The following is a 20435-nucleotide window of genomic DNA, read 5'->3' as shown; positions in this document are numbered from 1 at the left end:
GCCAATTTGAACCAAAATATTTTACCTGATATTTTTTGACCACCTACTGTGGGTCAGGAACTTAAGAAATATGATCTTTGATTTTTTTTTAAACAGTTCTGAAAAATAGGTGTTTCTTGTTTTCCCTTTAAAAAATTGTTTTTAAGTACATATTTCCATTTTATAGATGAAATACTGAGACTTAGAAAATCTGAATGTGCCCGAGGTCACAGAGCTAATAAGTGGTAGGAATGGGATTTGAACCCATCTCTGTGTGACTCTAAGCCAGTGGTCCATGCTGCTTACTGGCAATAAAGAGGTGAGGACCTGTGCAACCCTTTCTTTGTGGAGGAAGAATGTACAGGCTGGCTGATAGGTTGCTGCATGCAAGGAGCGTTCAAGGCCCTCAGGGAAGGGGAGCTGATTCTGGCTGATGTTTGTGACCTAGTGATATGAAGGAATTCTTTCCCTAATTGTCCCAGACACCTGCTGGGCTCCAAGTGCCGCTTTTCTACAGAGCTTATACTACTAGCATCAACTGTGTGAGTGTGGGCCCACAGCACCCCTGCAACTTGAGAGAGAGAGGACATCTTCAGCCATCAGAAAGCAGCCTGACCTAGCCTGGTTGGCAGGCGCCCGCCCTGGGCTCGGCTCCAGCAAAGCTGCCGGCTGGTGGGAAAGCAAAGCGCAGAGCCAGAGGTGGCTCCCGCTCCAGGACTCGGGTCCTTGAAATCACCCATGCTGCCTGAGCCTTGCGGGCTCACGAGTGTGGCTGCCGCCCCAGCCACAGGACCACACCAGGTCCGGGCTCCTCTGGACTGGAGAGTGAGTCCCAGTCCTGCCCTACGCCATTGGACGTGACCTGTACCACCTGTCTCCTCTGCACCTGACGCCGGGGCTCGGTTCTGAATGTGATCATTTGGGTCTCAGGCAACCCATGCTGCCAATGCCCAGGTGGGACTCCCCTGGACCGTCTCCCTGCAGTTCTCACTGCCAGCACCTGAGGCTGAACCTGAGCTCAAGGTCAGAACCAAACCGATGCTCTCTGGGAGCGGGCCAGGCCTCAGGTCTACACTGGGCAGTGAAATGAAGGCCCCTTGTGGGAGGCGGCACCGGGCATTTTGCTCTCCCTCCATCCAGGCTTTGCCTTGGACTTGGCTTCTACCTGATGGCTTTTCTCTCCTGAGGGCTGCATGGATGCCCATGAAAAAAAAGAATTTGATAAAGCACTAAGAGAAAGATGAACTTTTAATAGAAAAACGGATTAAAGCCTGACCAGGCGGTGGCGCAGGGGATAGTGCGTTGGACTGGGATGCGGAGGACCCAGGTTCAAGACCCCGAAGTCGCCAGCTTGAGCGCAGGCTCATCCGGTTTGAGCACAGGTCACCAGCTTGGACCCAAGGTCGCTGGCTTGAGCAAGGGGCTACTCTGTCTGCTGAAGGCCGGCGGTCAAGGCACATATGAGAAGGCAATCAATGAACAACTAAGGTGTCGCAACGAAAAACTGATGATTGATGCTCCTCATCTCTCTCCATTCCTGTCTGTCTGTCCCTATCTATCCCTCTCTCCGACTCTCTCTCTGTCTCTGTAAAAAAATAAAGAAAGAAAAATGGATTAAAAACAGGAAGAGATAGTGATGGAAGGACACTGACTTGGGTGGTGGACACATGATGTACATACCGATGACATGTTGTAGAATTGTACATCTGAAACCTGTACAAGTTTATTAACCAATGTCACCCCCAATAAATTCAATAAAAAGGTTTGTTTTAATATGAAGAGATAGTTAAGTCCTGACTGGATAGCTTGGTTGGTTGGAAGGTCGGCGGAAAATGCAGAGGTTGCCGGTTCCATCCTTGGTCAGGGCCCACACAGGAACAGCTCCATGTTCCTCTCTCTCTGTCTGTCTCTGCCTGTCTCCAAATTAAAAGAGAGATAATTTCCCCCAAGTGCAGTACAAGTGGCCAAGAAGTATGGGGGAATAAAAGCTCAGCCTCATTAGTAACAAAAGAAACGCTAATTAAACTAAAATATGTTTTTCTGTTTATCAGGTAGGGCAAGGTTTAAAAGCCTGGTCCTAGCTAGAATGCTGAGGATGTGGGAGAACCTACATGCTGCTGTTGATGTGCACATTTGTACAGTCTTTCTGAAGGACAGTTCAGTTAGTTTTGTAAAAGTATTTCCTTTTTACCAGTCCTTTGACTCAGGAGTTTTACTATTGGAAATTCATCCCAAGATTATAGACAGTTTAGCTACAAAGATATTCATTTCAACCATCTTTATAGCAATAAAAATAAAAAATTAGTGATAAGAATAAAAGATTGAATACTATGTAAAAATATTGTAAAAATAGACAACGAGGCATAATGTTTGCCATATATGGTGAAAAGTGAAAAACAGTTTACAAAGGGCTAAGGGAAAGATGGTTCCAATTTTTAAAAGCAAATATATATGTACAGGAAAAAGGCCGGAAGGGGAATACACCACAGTGTTGTTAGCAATTATTGGCAGTGCTGTTGCAAATTATTTTCTTTCTTCTACTTACAGCATTCTCCACATTTTTACCACCAACCTGTATAACTTTGGCAGTAAGAAACAACAACAAAACCCCATGAAAGTTAATTTTAAGAGGCGGAAGCAGCTGGGTCTAATCATTTACAATTCCTCAGAGTAAGGAGTAGGAGAAGGCCCTGCAAAAGAAGCAAAAACATCAGGAGAGCTTTTCTAGAAAGATTTAGGAGTTGAACACTGACCCAGAAAATGGCTGGAGCAGTTTATAGATATGCAAATCTAGGTATTAAGATTTCTTTTTCCAAAAATGAAGAGACACTTTCTTTTTCATTTCCCTCTGGGATAAGAATAGATGACCTGGAAGCGTCTGTGGCTGTCATGGGAGGGAGAGCTGGGAGGTCACAGGCATGGACGGACTGCGGTGAGGCTGCCAGGCAGTGAGCACCGCGGCGAAGGACACAGCCCAGGTCAGCCTGCTGGCCTCTCTCAGATCCTGGCTTGCCACTGTCCATCAGAGCAAGCTTAGGCAACATACTAAACCCCTCCTAAGGATAATATGGTGTTTATTAAGTGAATGAATGCAGTAATAGATTATTTTCCCTTTTATCTCATTTCCAAATACTGTGGATTTCCCAGCTATTCTTTTATTATTGGTTTATAGCTTAATTCTACTATAGTCAAGTGTGGGGCAGCTGTGTTAGGCTTGCTCGCTGGTTTACTGGCTGCAAGCACTTTGCCCAATAAGTGCGTAAGCACGTGGCAGTGCCATGTGTGTCTGGCCTATATAAGGCTATGCTTGCGCTCAGGGGGATTGCGGATGCCTGGATTGCCTGCCCGCCACTGTGAGGGGCCATTTTGCTGTTTGTTTGCCTGAGAGGTGGTTTCCCTTGCCTGTGTGCTTGTCCACTTTTGTGAGACTTTATTAGACAGATGCCCAACGCTTTCCTGCTCTGCAGTTTTTCTACTGTCTGCCGGAATCCAATGTGAACTGGCTTGGCCTCAGCCACCAGCATTACATCAGGCAACACATTCCATGTGATTTCATTGAATACAGTGAGACTTTCCTTATGACCCAACTTAGGTTACATTTGGGTCAGTTTTTCATAGGGACTTGAACTGAATTTGTCTTCTGTAGTTGCTGAATACAGTCGATAGAACCTTGTCAATTAGATCATGTTTGTTGACCATGTCATTCACATCTTCAGTGCAAGAATGTTTTTGCCCACTTCTATCAGTTACAGAGGTGTGTTGAATCTCCCACTATGATTACAGATTTCTCAATTTTTCCCTGTTAAATCTGTCAGTATTTATTTTATACATATTGATTGTGTATGTATTATATCTTCTTAGTGTATTGACTCTTGCATCATCATAAACCGTCCTCTTCTGTCTATAGTAATGTTTCTTACCTTAAAGTTGACTTTATCTGACCTTGTATCAGCTTTCTTTGGTTAATGTTTACACAGTATGTCATTTTCCATCTTTTTACTTTAAACCCCTGTGTATTCTGAAAGAAATATAAAGTAATATTGTTTTGTTAATTCCATTCTGACAATCTTTGTCCTTTCATTGGAGTATTTATTTCATCTAATGTCATTCTTGATATATTTAGGTTTAAATCCATCATCTTACTATTTTTCCTAATTGTGACATCTGTTCTGTGTTACTTTTTCTCTGCTCTATTGCTTTAATTTGGATTAATCTGTTTTTTATAACTTTTATCATTTCCCCCATTCATCTGTTCATTCTACCTTTTTTTTTTTACTCTTCTTTTGGTGATTTACATAAAGATTACAATATGTACCAACTAGATTTTCTGAAATCTAATAGAAAATAATACTTTTAGCACTTTCAGACAATGCAAGAACCTTGAAATACTTTTCATTTAAGCCTCTTCTGCCTTTTGTGCTATTGTTGCTGTTTTTAATGATACAGATACATTAAAAACAAAAGTAGCTTTATAATTGTGAGTACATGAAACACAGAGTTTATCTTGTATTATTATTTATTAATTATTGTATTACTTATTTGTATTAAAACTGTAAATCTACTTTTACTAACCCCATATTTAAAACCCCACAAAGACTTCTTATTGTTTTTGTAAGGTTGATCTTCATTTATGTTATTTTTAATTGAATTTATTGGGGTGACACTGATCAACTTAAGTATACAGGTTTCATGTGCCCAATTCTATAACACATCTCTGTATTCCATACTGTGTGTTTGCACTCGCACCAAGTCAAGTCTTCGTCCATCACCATTTATCCTCTCTATACAGTCCTCTATCTCACTCTTCCCTCCACCAACAATCACTACACTGTTGTACTGTTGTCTGTGTCCATGAGTTTTTCTCTCTCTTTTTTTTTTTTTGTTCTTTCTGGTTCAATTCCTGCACCCTCCTCACCCAGCCCCCACCCTATGCCCAACAGCTCTCAGACTGCTCTCTATGTGTAAATCTGCCTCTATTTTGCTTGTTCATTTTATTAGATTTCACATATGAGTGCAAGTATATGGTACTGGCTTATTTCATTTAGCATAATGATCTCCAGGCCCATCAGTGTGGTTGCAAAAGGTAAGATTTCCTTCTTTTGTATGGCTGCATAGTATTCCATGGTGTAAATATACCAGAGCTTTTTTTTTTTCTTTCTCTCCTACACAGACAGAGAGAGAGTCAGAGAGAGAGACAGACAGGGACAGACAGACAGGAACAGAGAGAGATGAGAAGCACCAATCACCAGTCCCTCACTGCGACACCCCAGCCATTCATCGACCACCCTCCCACATGTGCCCCAAACGGGCCTACAGGAGGCCCTCAGCAGACTGAGCAACCCCTTGCTCGAGCCAGCGACCCTGGGTCCAAGCCGGCTAGCTCTGCTCAAACCAGATGAGCCCACGCTCAAGCCGGCGACCTCAGGGTCCCAAACCCGGGACCCTCAGCATTCCTAGTCCGACACTCCATCCACTGCGCCACCACCCAGCCAGGCTATACCAGGCTTTTTTATCCACTCATCTGCTGATGGACACTTCCAAGTCTTGGCTATTGTAAATAACACTGCAATGAACATAAGGGTGTATATAATCTTTTGAATTAGTGTTTTGGGTTTCTTTGGATAAATTTCTAGAAGTGTAATCACTGGTTCATAAGGCAGTTCCATTTTTAATATTTTTCTTCTTTTCCAAGTGGGAAGAGGGGTGATAGAAAGACAGACTCCCACATGCATCCCGACCAGGATCCACTCAGCAACCCCTGTCTGGGGCCGGTGCTCTGCCCATCTGGGGCTATGCTTGCAACCAAGCTATTTTTTTTTAAGATGCTGCAACTAAGAGTTGAGGCTTCTTTTTTTTTTTTTTTAAGACTTTATTTGTTCATTTTAGAGAGGAGAGAAGGAGGAGAGAGAGAGAAGAGGGGAGGAGCAGGAAGCATCAACTCCCATATGTGCCTTGACCAGGCAAGTCCAGGGTTTTGAACCGGCGACCTCAGCATTCCAGGTCGACGCTTTATCCACTGCGCCACCACAGGTCAGGCGCAACCAAGCTATTTTTAGCAGCTGAGGCAGAGTCTGCACAGAGCCATTTTCAGTACCCAGGCTAATGCACTGGAACCAATCGAACCATGGTTGTGGGAGTGACAGAGAGAGAGAGAGAGAAAGAGAGAGAAGGGGGAGGGGACAGGTGGAGAAGTAGATGGTCATTTCTCCTGTGTGACCTGACTGGGAATCGAACCTGGAACATCCACACACGAGGTCGATGCTGTACCACTGAGCAAATCAGCCAGGGCCTGATGTGATTTCAGTCTTCTTAAATTTATTGATGTTTGTTTTGTGTCCTGTAAAGCCAGTAGCCACAGCAACCGTGTAGGTTCAGGTTTGATTTGGACAGTTGGTAATGAAACAATGGAACCAAGAACTGGTGGGCCATTACCTTTAATCCTAGCTTGCACCTGGCAGGCAAGAAATATACACAGTGGGAAAACACTTCCCTTTCCATTTAGGGCTCCCAAAGCTACTGACTCATCTGAGTATTCCTAGAATCAAAGGTTTCAACCTCACCAGCCTTATTCACCTCTGTTCCCCTCCATCTTCTTCTCTCTGCACAAACTCTGCACAAACTGGCTTCTCCTTCAGCACTCTGCCATCTTGGCTGCTTCTCCTTGCAATGCTAATTTCAGGAACTGAGAGAGAGCAAGCCCCCCAGTCTGCCCCATTTTATAGTGTAGAAATCAAAATCTTTAATCCAATATACAAATAAGGAAGTCTCTAATACAAAGTCACTTATCTGAGGCATAAATGGGATTCCTCATAAGAGTGCACCACACCACATCATGTAACAGTCAAGGATGTGGGGACAAGCTTAGTTTTGAAAAAATCTTAGTATTAAAAGGGTGGGAAAGGCTTAGTCTTAAAACTAAGCCTTAGGCTATAATGACTTTGCAGGCTTACAGCCTGTCTCCCATACCCAATGCAAACTATAAGCGAGCAAACATATGTATCTTATTTACAAACTTATTTGACGAACAGTGTCCTAAAATCTGGTCTATCCTAGAAAATGTTCCATATGCACTTGAAAAGAATGTATATTCTGAAGATATCAATTATATCCAGCTGATATAATAGGTCACTTAAGGCCCCCATTTCCTTGTTGTTTTTCTGTCTGGAAGATCATTAAATGGGGTATTAAAATCCCCTGCTATGATTGTGTTACTATCTATCTCTTCCTTTATGTTCATTGAGATTTGTTTTACATATTTAGGTGCTCCTACATTGGGTGCATAACTGTTTACAAGGGTTATATCCTGTTGTTGGATTTCTCCCTTTATCATTATGTAATGTCCTTCTTTGTCTCTTACTAGATAACCTTTGTTGTAAAGCCTGTTTATATCAGATGTAAGTATTACTACCCCAGCTTTTTTTTTTTTTTCTGAAGTTGGAAACGGGGAGGCAGTCAGACAGACTGCCTCATGCACCCGACCGGGATCCACCCGGCATGCCCACCAGGGGGCGATGCTCTGCCCATCTTGGGGCATCACTCTGCCGCAATCAGAGCCATTCTAGCGCCTGAGGCAGAGGCCACAGAGCCATCCTCAGCGCCCGGGCAAACTTTGCTCCAATGGAGCCTTGGCTGCGGGAGGGGAAGAGAGAGACAGAGAGGAAGGAGAGGAGGAGGGGTAGAGAAGCAGGCGGGCACTTCTCCTGTGTGCCCTGGCCAGGAATTGAATCCGGGGCTCCTGCACGCCAGGCTGATGCTGTACCACTGAGCCAACTGGCCAGGGCTACCCTATGACTTTTGGTTGCAGTATTTAAGCCATTTACATTTAAAGTGATTATAGATAGGTATGTTTTTATTGCCATTTTATTCTTTTAACTATGTTCCTGTTTGTTTTTCTTCTTCCTTTTCTTCTCCTTGTTCTTCTTCTTCTTAAAGAAGGCCCTTTAACATTTGTTGTAATACTGGTTTGGTGGTAATAAACTCCTTTAGCTTTTTCTTGTCTAGAAAGTTCTTTATTTCTCCTTCCATTTTAAATTATATCCTTGCCTTAGTTGTAGGTTCTTGCTTTACATCACTTTGAATATTTCATGCCAATCCCTTCTGGCCAGAGCCGTAAGTAGCTGTGAATGATATTTTGTGCATTGACCCTTTACGAGGTTACCTGTATCTCTGCAGACTCCCATCTTTTCCTGGCAGACAGAAACCTCGCTGCTTTTCACAGCCAAATGCTATGTGGGTGCCTCTTCCCGGCTCATGCTCTGGGCCAAGAGCCTGGCTTGGGGCTTAGATCCCACACTTCTCAGGGGAAACCCCCACCCTAGGAGCTGAGATATCCCTCTGGAACCTCAGCTGCCCCCCGTAGGAGTGGGGCCAGCCCTTTTCATGTCTCTCCCCTTCCTACCAATCTCAATGTTGCTTCTTTTGTGAATCCTTATCATAAGACTTCTCTTCATTTAGTCTTGTCTTGGTTATCCAGGATGATTGTTCTCAAATCTAGTTGTCACTCCAGTTTGGTCCTGGGAGGAGGTGAGTGTAGCTTTCACCTACTCTGCCACAATCTTGGATGTAAGGCCAGTAGGCATGGCCACTACCACAGCCGCCTGACCCGTACAGGTTCGCATTAGATTCGGACAGATGGTAATGAAACAACGGAGCCAAGAACTGGTGAGCCATCACCTAGCTTGCACCCGGCGGGCAAGTAAAAACACACACTGGGCTCCAAAACCCACTCATTCAGTGCTCACAAAGCTACTGACTTATCCGAGTTTCCTAGAATCAAAGGTTTCTAACTCACCATCCTCATTCACCTCTGTTCCCCATCTCCTTCTCCTGCACAAACTCTGCACAAACTGGCTTCTTCTTCAACACTCCACCATCTTGGCTGCTTCTCTTCTCCTGCATGTGGCCTTTCTCTACTGTCTCCTCTAATGCTAATCTCAGGAACTGAGAGAGAGCAAGCTCCCAGTTTGCCCCACTCTATAGTATAGAAATCAAAACCTTTAATCCAAAATACAAACAAGGAAGTCTCTGATACAAAGTCACTTATCTGAGGCATAATGGGATTCCTCATGAGAGTGCACCACTCTACATCAAAAAGGGTGGGAAAGGCTTAATCTTATAGCCTTAGGCTATAAGAATCCTGCCTGCTTACAGCCTGTCCCCCACATCCAATGCAAACATATATATCATATTTACAAACTTATTTGACCAACATTGGATCTCCCTGATTTTTACTTAGATTTACCTGCATAGCAATCCCTTCTATACCCTTCATTCCTCCTGCTCCTCCCTAGTATCATCTTGGATCAGTTTTCCTTTGGCCTGAAGAACTTCCTTTACTATTAGCACCTTGTGGATCCTCTGATAACATTTTTTTCCATTTTCGTTTGTCTGAAATGTCTTTATTTTACCTTCATTTTCTCCAGCAGTTTCAGAATTCTAGGTTAACTGTTGCCTTTTTTCCAACCCTTTGAAAAATATCAAGTCATGATGTTCCTCCTTTGTTTTCTGTTGAGAGTTTGGCTGTTGGTCTTATCGTTGCTCCTTTGAAGGTAATGCTCCTTTTATCCTCTGGCTGCCTTTTTTTTTTTTTTTTAACAGAGACAGAGAAAGAGTCAGAGAGAGGGATAGACAGGGACAGACAGATAGGAATGGAGAGATGAGAAGCATCAATTTTTAGTTTTTTGTTGCGCATTACGACACCTTAGTAGTTCATTGATTGCTTTCTCATACGTGCCTTGACCGCGGGCCTTCAGCAGACCGAGTAACCCGTTGCTGGAGCCAGCGACCTTGGGTCCAAGCTGGTGAGCTTTTGCTCAAACCAGATGAGCCTGCGCTCAAGATGGAGACCTCAGGGTCTCAAACCTGGGTCCTCAGCATCCCAATCTGACGCTGTATCCACTATGCCACCGCCTGGTCAGGCCCTCTGGCTGCTTTTAAAATTTGTCTTGGATTTTCCGCAGCTGGATTTGGATGTGCTGAGATATGGTTTCTATGTAAACTATACTACTTGGGTTGATAATCTGTCACCACTTTCGTATAATGCTTGGCCATTATCTCTTCAAACAATTCTTTCCTACAGAAAATTCTCTCTCCTTACTTGAAGAATTCCAAGTATGTAGATGCTAGAGCTTTGTAACAATAGAACACAACCCTGTGCTCTGACTTCTGGAGTCCAGCCCCTCCCAGACTCCTATCTGAATGTCTGGGGCAAATCAACAGGGCCCTACCTCCTTTTTGTTTTTTCTTTTTTACAGAGACAGAAAGAGAGAGTCAGACAGGGACAGACAAACAGAAACGGAGAGATGAAAAGCATCAATCATTAGTTTTTCGTTGAGCACTGCTACACCTTAGTTGTTCATTGATTGTTTTCTCATATGTGCCTTGACCACGGGCCTTCAGCAGACCCAGTGTAAAACCAGTAGCCATAGCCACCATCACAGCCGCCTGGCCCATGCAGGTTCACATTGGATTCGGACAGTTGGTAAAGAAACAACAGAGTCAAAAACTGGTGGGCCATCATCTTTAATCCTAGCTTGCACCCGGCGGGCAAGTAAAAACACACACTGGGCTCCAAAACCCACTCACATTCAGCTCTCACAAAGCTACTGACTTATCCGAGTTTCCTAGAATCAAAGGTTTCTAGCTCACCAGACTTATTCCCCTCTGTTCCCCATCTCCTTCCTTCTCCCTGCACAAACTGGCTTCTCACTCAGCACTCCGCCATCTTGGCTGCTTCTCCTGGCCTCCTCCACGTGGCCTCTCTCTGCTCTCCTCTCTGCTCTCTCTTCTCTAATGCTAATAATCCCAGGAACCGAGAGAGCAAGCTCCCATTCTGCCCCCACTTTATAGTGTAGATTCATAACCTTTAACCCAATATACAAAATAGGGAAGTCTCTAATACAAAGTCACTTCTCTGAGGCATGATGGGATTGCACCACCCCACATCAAAAAGGGTGGGAAAGGCTTAATTCTAAAACCAGGCTACAAGGATCCTGTCTGCCCACAGCCCGCCCCCAACACACATTAATATCACCTGGGCGACGGCCTCCATGTGGGCAGTGCCATCTTTAACAAAGTAAGCATAATATATTTTATCTGCCCAACACTCGTAACCCCTTGCTGGAGCCAGTGACCTTGGGTCCAAGCTGGTGAGCTTTTTGCTCAAACCAGATGAGCCCACACTCAAGCTGGTGACTTCGGGGTTTCAAACCTGGGTCCTCCGCATCCCAGTCCGACGCTCTATCCACTGCACCACTGCCTGGTCAGGCACTCTGAACTCCTTTTTAAAAATAATTTTTAATTTTCCAATTACAGTTGACATACAATATTATATTAGTTCCATGTGTACAGTTCAGTGATTAGGCATTATATAACTTACTAAGTGATCATCCCAGAAAAGATCTTATATCCATCTGACACCATTAATAGTTATTAGAATATTATTGACTATATTCCCAAAGAGAGAGAGCAAGAAATTGAAAACCTATTTAAAAAAATAATGACAAAAAACTTGGTGAAGCAAATAGACATACACGTCTAGGAAGTGCAGAGAGTCCCAAACAAGCCGAACTATTTTTGTTTCTCAGTCCTGGGAGGCTTCCAAATGCTTTTTTTAGTTAGCTTCTCAGTCTATTGGCCAATGCCTTGGAACTGGCAAATTCCTTGAGGGGAAAAGCGGTACAGTGAGGCTCACTTCAGTACAGTTCCTATCTCAGGACACTTGGCTCTTTGAGTCCTTTCTGCCTCGATAGCTCTCCGATGTCTTCAAATATATGCTTTTGAATTTTATCTACCTTTTCCGGTTGTTCTTGGCAGGAAGGTCTATCTAGTACCAGCTAGTCTTCTGAAGCCAGAAGCATGTGGTACTGTGTATAAATGACAAAGAGGTGGCTTCTGCCCCTTGAGGCTATGAGTTTTGCAGAGCCTGACATGACAACAGTGTAAAGCACAAGCAAATGCTATTTTTAAGGGAATCCGAGAAGACATTTGTTCTGAATAGCAGGATCTGGGAAGGTTTCCTTGAATGGGAAGGATCATGACATAGGCTATTTGGAGGGGAAGGAAAGGGTGGGTAAGGAAGCACATTGATCTGGGTAGAGAGACTTAAGCCAAATATAGGTTGATATGATGGGACAGGAGACGTGTGAAGAGCTAAAGTGGGGACAAGGAGAGAAGTGTCATTGGAACTGAAGCTAGGAAATGTAGATACATGCCAAATTAAAAGGTGTCTATGTCCCAGGTGGAATTTAGACATTTTGTTTTGTTTTGTTTTTTCAGGGTCAGAAAGATAGTCAGAGAGAGGGATAGATAGGGACAGACAGACTGGAATGGAGAGAGATGAGAAGCATCAATCATCAGTTTTTCGTTGCGACACCTTAGTTGTTCATTGATTGCTTTCTCATATGTGCCTTGACCGTGGATCTTCAGCAGACCGAGTAACCCCTTGCTCGGGCCAGCGACTTTGGTCCAAGCTGGTGAGCTTTGCTCAAACCAGATGAGCCCGCGCTCAAGCTGGAAACCTCGGGGTCTCGAACCTGGGTCCTCTGCATCCTAGTCCGACGCTCTATCCACTGCACCACCGCCTGGTCAGGCTAGACATGTTTTTATATGTTATGGTGGATTGTTGAAGTTTTGGTAGCTTGGGGGTAACTACGTAGTTCTGGCTTTGCCTGCACTCACGGTACAGCTCTGATGAAGTCTTTAGCCTTCTGTAGTTCCTAATTTTCTCCTCCACCCAGGCCTCAGGATCCCAGCGAGGTGTAACGCGCTCATGGTTGCAGACGTGCTGTGATGAGAACGCAGCGTGGCTGGGCAGGGGAGGCTCAACTCTTTCCTTTAAAGCAACTCTTCCTGTCGCGACCCACAGGTTGAGAACTGCTGCTTTAAAGCCAAGCGGTGGTCTGAAGGGAGTTATTATAGAACCCTGACAATTTCCTGGCCTTGCTTGTGAATCATAAGAGACAGATAGATGGCTGGATATTTAGTAAAAATGGAGATCCTTCCATAATACTCAGTCCTGACTGTCCCCTGAACACTGTCATCTCCACCCCAGCACCCAGTATGGGGACTGAATACTGCCTGGCCATCCCAACAGATGTGTAACTGTTCCTCTCCAAGTTAGGCCATCCCTCCTGAGCCGCTCTGTGCAGTTATCTGGTCCTTCCTTGATAGTGATGTGACATGAACTGAGGAATATAATTAGCCTAACCCTCTGGACCTGGTTAAAATGAAATGTATAATATCACCCTTTAGTTTCTACCAACTGGTCCTGGTTTTGCTTTTGGGGGCCCCATATCCCGCCTCTATTTCCTTTTCCCGAAGACATACCTGCAGTCCCTTTAAGATAGTTTCCCCCACTCTGTGGACTATGTAAGGGCCAAGGCACATGAGCTAAATATGTACTTATTTCTTGTTATATGAGTGTAAAGCCAGTAGCCATGGCCACCATAACAGCCACCTGGCCCATGCAGATTTGCATTTGATTCGGGCAGACAGTAATGAAACAACAGAGCCACAAACTGGTGGGCCATTACCTTTAATTCTAGCTTGCACCGGCGGGCAAGAAATACACACAGTGGGAAAACACTGCCCTTTCCATTCAGGGCTCCCAAAGCCACTGACTTATCCGAGTTTTCCTAGAATCAAAGGTTTGTACCTCACCAGCCTTATTCACCTCTGTTCCCCATCTCCTCTCTGCACAAACTCTGCACGAACTGGCTTCTCCTTCAGCACTCTGCTATCTTGGCTGCCTCTCCTCTCCTCCATGTGGCCTTTCTCTGTTCTCCTCCAGCATGGGCTCCTCTCCCCCATTTTATAGTGTAGAAATCAAAACCTTTAATCCAATATACAAACAAGGACGCCTCTGATACAAAGTCACTTAGTTGAGGCATAATGGGATTCCTCATGAGAGTGCACCACCCCCCACCATGCAACAGTCAAGGGTGTGGGGAAAAGCTTAGTTTTAAAACTACACCTTAGGCTGTAATGACTTTGCTAGCTTACAGCTTGTATCCCACACATAATGCAAACTATAAGCGAGCAAACGTATACATCATATTTACAAACTTATTTGACCAACAATGAGCTTGCTATGGGACTCCTAGGGGCAGGCTCTATCTTCGTAAGGTGACCATGATCTTGAGAATTTTACATTTTTGTTTATCAGATTCTCCTATAGTGTTTATTATGTGCCATCCATTCAATCTTCAAAATAATTCTATGAGTGAGGTACAATTATTGTCTCAATTTTATAGCAAGGAGACTGAAGCACAGAGAAGGTAAGAATTTTGCCCAAGGTCATATGAGCTAGTAAGTGTCAGAATGAGGATTCAGACTCCAGAATCTGTCCAGCCCTCCTTGCCCTGATCACTGGCTATTCAGCCTCTTTTCTGTTTGCCACGGAGAGCTTGATGCCTCCTCTGTATACAAAGAGCTGGCTGCTGTCAGCCCCTGTGCCCCTTGGACAGAATCTGTGAAGAGGGATGGAATTGTCACCGGGGCATTCTTGGCTTCCCCAAGGACGAGGGATGTGTCTGAAGGCTGCGCTCCGAGGCTGCTGCTTGCAGAAGCCACAGTTCAGCCAAGGACAAGCCCAGTGTACAAGCTGTTCACGGGGTTTTGCCCTGACCTCACCCAGCGGCCTCAGCCATCTTGTATTCCAGAGTGTGACTGACATACCACCATCAGAGGCAAGGGTGGGCAGTGTACTGGTGCATCTGAAGGCCTGGAACTGGAAAGCTGAGCCCCAAGAAGGTCTGATGTGTGCGCAGAGAGAACAGCAGCCTGAGAGCAAGTCAAGCAGGGACTCTAAGCCTCCTGTTGCTGTTCTCCGCCCCTGGCAGAAGCTGCTTCCATCCAGGGCCACTAACATCCAGAGGGATACAGGGCATCCTGCATGGGAGTGCCCGAGAGTTCACACAGGACCCCTTCAGCGTGGCATCTCACCAGCAGCTCAGACCCTGGAACCAAATCACCCCCTTTTTAAAAAAAAAATTTAGTGAGAGGAGGGGAGGCAGAGAGACAGACTCCCACATGCGCCCTGACCAGGATGCACCTGGCGAGCCCACTAGAGAGTGATGCTCTGCCCATCTGGGGCCACTGCTTTGTTCCAACCAGAGCCTTTATTTTATTTATTTTTATTTTTATTTTTTGGTGCCTGAGGCAGAGACCATGGAGCCATCCTCACTGCCCGGGGCCAATTCACTCCAACTGAGCCATGGCTGCAGGAGGGGAAGAGAAGAGAGAGAGAGGGAGAGAGAAAAGTGAAAAGGGGAAGGGTAGAGAAGCAGATGGGTGCTTCTCCTGTGTGCCCTGTCTGGGAATCAAACTCGGGACATCCACATGCTGGACCAATGCTCTATCACTGAGCCAACTGGCCAGGGCCAAATCACCTTATTTAAGAAACGAGTCCATGACCCTGTAATATTCATTCCGGAGGAGCCAGAGAAGTCCTACCCTTAGAAGTGTGGGAGCTACTTGGGGACATGAAAATGCATAGAAAGAGTGAGAAGAATGTCTAGATAATAAACCCTCTTGGAGGCAGAGCCCTGAAGGCTGCTTAAGCAATATGCTGCCTGAGGAGGTGAGATTTGAGCTACAGGGAATGAGATGTGAGAGGTGGGGAGAAAGAGAAGACTGTCCTGGCACCCTCTGCTTGCCCTTTGGATGGCTGCCCTCCCTCCCCACCACCCCCTATGCCTAGGAGACCATACAGACACCACCAATGAGATTTGGTTGCCCCAGTCGGAGACACCAGAAAGGGACAGAGGACTGTAGGAGAGTGAGGTCAGGTGTCCACTGCTTCTGCCTCTGTTGCTGTGGGTTGGCTCTTTGACACTTTCCTGAGGCCACAGCTCCAAACAGGTGGCCCTCCAAGCTTAGCCACTCGCAGCATCTGGTAACCACTCCCTCCCTAGTGCTTCCTGCCAGCGTGGTACCAGCTCTTCTCCATGGCCAGCCGGGGTGTCCCTGTTATCTCTGCTCCGATCTCCATAGGCCTCTTTTAAAACACTGTCCTCAAATCTCAGTGTGGTTTGTTTCCTGCCAGGAACTCTAGTGTGTGTGTGTGGGGGGGGGAGCATTTTAAAGATAGGGGAAGGTGGGAGTGAAAAGAAACATGAGTATACAGACCTTTCGGGAATGAAAAGTGGGAGAAGAGAGGAGATGGGAGTCTGCAATGTCAAGGGCTTTACATACTGAGCAAAAGGGTATGCAGCCCCTGGACGTTCTGTAGATTTCTGTAACCTGCGTCCCTCCTCTCTTCCAGGAGACGCCTGCCTGGGGCCCCGAAGCACCCACTGCCCGTCCGCGAGGTCTCCCAGCCAGAGCACGGGCATGGCGAGGCGGGGAGGCTCCTGCCTGGGCTGCTGCTGGGCTGTGCTCCCTCTGTTCCTGTCGCTGAGCCTGGCCCAGTATGAGGGCTGGCCCCACTACCTGGAGTACTTCCAGCAGCCTGCTCCTGAGTACCGCTCGCCTCAGGTGCCCTCCGACGTCCCCAAGATTCAGCTGCGCCTGGCGGGGCAGAAGAGGAAGCACAACGAGGGGCGAGTGGAGGTGTACTACAAAGGCCAGTGGGGCACTGTGTGTGACGACGACTTCTCCATCCACGCCGCCCATGTGGTCTGCCGGGAGCTGGGATACGTGGAGGCCAAGTCCTGGACCCCCAGCTCCTCGTATGGCAAGGGGGAAGGTAAACACTGTGGGCTTTGGAACTAGTGCTAGTGTCTCTGGGAATCCCCGGAACAGGCTTGCACACGGTTAACCCGGAGGAGGACTCTGCACTCACAGTCGAGTCTGAATTCCTGATAGTACTCCACTTAAGCAGCCATCTGTGTTTTTGCAGGAAGGCAGGAGAGGAGGGTGCTGGGGCAGGTACAGTGCCCACTGGCTGCTTTGCGAGGACATTCCTGGCTTTAGCACACAAAGTCTGCTATCTTGGGTAAACCAGACTGGTTGGTGACTTTAGGCAGGGGCTGAAGTCAGTCTGTGCTCACTTCCCGAAGCCTGAGGCCTGCCTGTGGAACTGGTGCCTTTCTCCCCAGCACCCTTCCAAGGAGTTCCTTGTGCTCCTTCTCACAAAAGCTGCCAGAGGCTAGCCTTCCACTCTCCACACCCTCCTGCCCCGTAGTTCCACACTCACGTGCTGTTTTGAGCTTGGTCATAAAGGAACAGAGTTACTTTGAGTTTTCACTTTGATAGGCATATTCTTTCCTCCCTGGATAAGGATATGTACATATATAGCTTCTTTGGCCTCAGTTTCCCAATCTGAAAGTTGGGCTATCAATAACTTTTAAAACTTTCATAGTTTATGGTCTTAAGTAAGGAAGTAGATAAGGGTGAAGAGCATTATTTAAAGAAAACGAAACAAAACAAAACAAAAAAACAAGAGTTGAGAGTTGCCCTCCCTAACTTGGCTCACTGGACAAAAGCAGAGGTGCCCAAAGTCTTGCTCTGGATCAATGGAGTAATGTCACATCGATGGCATGAGAATCCCCTGGGCAGACCCATCCCCGAGTCTAAGACCCTGTGAATTCTGGAGGCCTTCCCAAGTGATTGTATGTGTAGCTAGGTTTGGGATTCATTGAATTAGATCATTGCTGTGGTCCCTTCCAGCCCTGGCTTTCTGCTATTCTAGCAAGTGTAGGCGAAATAAAGCCCATATCATATGTATCTCACCTCTGTGCAGATGAACATAGCCTGTTGGAGTAACTGTGCTTGGAGTGAAATGTTCTCTGACGCTGACTCTGGGCCCCGCCACAGGGATGAGAGGAAAAGCAGCAAAAAAGAGTTAGCAAATGCTGAGCCTTTAAAACCATTTCTAGTCTTCTTAAAAAAAAAAAAAAAACTTAAGACACTTCTCCATATTTATCCATCTCTGTTTATTCTGCTAGTTGAATGATCTAGGGGTAATGTCAAATTTATGTTTCCTATTCCAGGCTGTCTAGGCCTAAATATTTTATAACAGGTACTTTCCAATGACTGTGGGTTTTGTCCAGTGACACTTTATTTTATTTCTATCCAAACTTAAGATTTACCTATCATCAGATAAGATGGGTATGGTCCCCTTTCCCACATTCACCTGCCTAGGAGTAGACACGGGGGTGGCTGGTGAGGTGGTAACCTGGCTCAGACTGTGCCATTTAGGGATGACGAAGGGAGAAAAGTCAAAGGGAGTAAAGGAATTAAAATCATGGCCCATGGAAGGCATTGCATGGAGGAGCAAGCTAGGCTCAATGGGTTATGGGTCTCTGCTGAGATCGCAATACTAGGGAAAATATGCCAGAAAGATGGGGTAGGGTAGGGTAGGCAACACGGATGCAGGGCAGAGGAGTGACGAAGAGTCCAAGAGTACTAGAAGGGTCATCTGTGTGGATCTTGAAAACATCAGGACTTAGGAAAGTGGTATCAAAGAGAAGAAGGGAGAAACAAACACTAAAATAATTTGTTATATCTCCAGGACTTTAAGGATCGTGCAGTCCAATAAAGTGGAACTTGGGTTTACTTCACAAGACCTCTTAAATGTAAGAGTATTTGGATTTCAGGTTAGGATTTTTAGCACTGGGTTCGTAGTGGAAATTTAGTAAATATTAGCTGATTGATTCTTGTTGGTTCGGGAGAATAGTGAGAAGAGTTAGCAAACAGTACTTGACATGGTGACCAGGGAACGTGACCAGAGCCCTGGGTGTATTCCCATGGAGGGGCTGGGAGTGCTGCAGCTGCTCCCGGCAGAGGGCACCCCTTCAGGAGTGCTCACTGTCACGACCCCTCTCAAGTTTAGGGTGTAGTAATAAAGCCAGGGAGAGAGCCCACAGTTGTTAGGTTTTTCAGCCTGGCCTGTCAGTGGGTCTTTTCTCCCCAAACATCTCTGAGCTCAGGGAAATCACCAGCCCTGTTAGAGGGTTCCAGTAGGGGACAGCGGCCCTACTTCTTACCGTCTGGATGGGTCTCACAGCCACCTGAGCCTAGGACAGTTGCTTTCCGCTTCCTGTCCTTAGGTCTGAGATCAGATCTGATCTCCAATGTACCCCCCCCCCCAATTATTCAGCTCGAGTGACAAAGCCAGCAGGTGACCAAGTGAGGCCCTGAAAACTCTATAACCGGGACAATCTCCATTTCCCTGACAAAGCCCAGGGGAACACTCTGGCTTTCGAGTGGAGGAAGTTCATTCATGATCTTCCTCTTCCAAATGGTCTGTTATTTACACATCTCTTCCACTTTCATCTCTTAGAGTAAATGAGTGGAAAGGCTAAAATGAAGTTTTGCTTCTGGGTAACTGGCTTTTTGTGTGCGGGGTTTCAGCCCCATATGTGTCCCAAGTACCACTTCCTTAGCTGCTCTGAAAGGGCCTCTGCTGCACCATGGCTGGAATCAGCCTGCCTTCTGGTGGGCAGAGCCAGGGCTGGCAGCTTCGGGATCAGGGCAGTCTAGTAATAGTTGATAGGCATTAAGCATACAGGAAAAAGATTGTCATGGAACCAGGCCGTATGAGAATACCATGCATGGTGGTGATGTCTTGGGCTAAGCAGAAATTTGTATTTCCACCATCTAAGAAGAAAATACCTGGTGAGAATATACAGAGGGTAGAATGATTGAGGGTGTCCTGAAGCTCCTTAAGAAAGCCATTCTTTGGTGTGAGTTCATTCCCATCAGCACCCCAGGGGCTAATTGCAAACATTCCTTAGCAGAAGTTATGCAGTCCCAGAAGTGTTTCTCAGCTCTTCACACCGCCTTCGCCCGCACATTGTCCAGCTCCTCTCACTGCAGCTGGAAGAAGGGCGCTGCTTCTTTCCCCCACCCCCACCACCCCTCCTGCAGCTTTGCTATGTGGTGTTCCAAGGAAGAGGCCACGTCAGACGTGCAGGGTCTTCTCCGTTGCTGGTACTTAGCAAGACAAACATCGGTTTGTTTTTGAAACAGCAATCGGTTAGCAAGCATATGTTTCAGTGGAGCTTGATGGCTTGAAAACGAGGCCAAATTGAGAAACCAGTTGGAAAACCTCAGCCCAGATGTTTTCAATAAGCTGTTCCCCTCAATGCATTTGAAGGGCTCTCGTTGGAGCCCTGAGCAGCCATCTGTCATGGCGGACACGTTTCGGCAGGGCCTCGATGTCAGGAGACTGGCCCTGTGTCCTCCCCGATCATTCAGAGCCTCAAGATCTCCTTGGTTTTCTCGTCTCTGCAATGGGAGTGTTTTTATCTGCTTCATCTTTCCATCATGGAAACAAAAGTATTCTTTGTTTTTCTGACTTACTGGGAGGAGGAGGGAGAAAGGGAGGCTGGGTGTGTACTAGGCACACAGATTATCTCATTGAATATCCACGGCAACCTGTTTGTTGGTATCTATTGTGTTCTCTTTGGAAATGGGGAACAGGCTTGTTTAAGCAGTTCACTGAATCATGTAGTACCCAAGCCGGAGAGAGAATATGAACCCAGGTAATCTGACTCCTAATATTGCAAAGA

General features: G+C 46.0%; 1 protein-coding gene across 2 annotated transcripts in view; it reads left to right on the top strand.

Annotated features, from left to right (window-relative positions):
• The window catches only part of LOXL2 (lysyl oxidase like 2), a 101682-nt gene that overhangs the window by 20085 nt on the left and 61162 nt on the right, over positions 1-20435 (top strand). For both annotated transcript variants that reach the window (XM_066351736.1, XM_066351727.1), the window contains exon 2: positions 16244-16666. In XM_066351736.1, coding sequence (XP_066207833.1) covers positions 16312-16666 — 355 coding nt within the window. In that variant the 5' untranslated portion in view covers positions 16244-16311. The remainder of the gene's footprint in view (positions 1-16243; positions 16667-20435) is intronic.

The sequence above is a fragment of the Saccopteryx leptura genome, chromosome 1 (genome assembly GCF_036850995.1).
Source record: "Saccopteryx leptura isolate mSacLep1 chromosome 1, mSacLep1_pri_phased_curated, whole genome shotgun sequence".
NCBI classification, from domain to species: Eukaryota; Metazoa; Chordata; class Mammalia; order Chiroptera; family Emballonuridae; genus Saccopteryx; species Saccopteryx leptura.
This window is presented reverse-complemented; position numbering and strand designations above follow the sequence as displayed.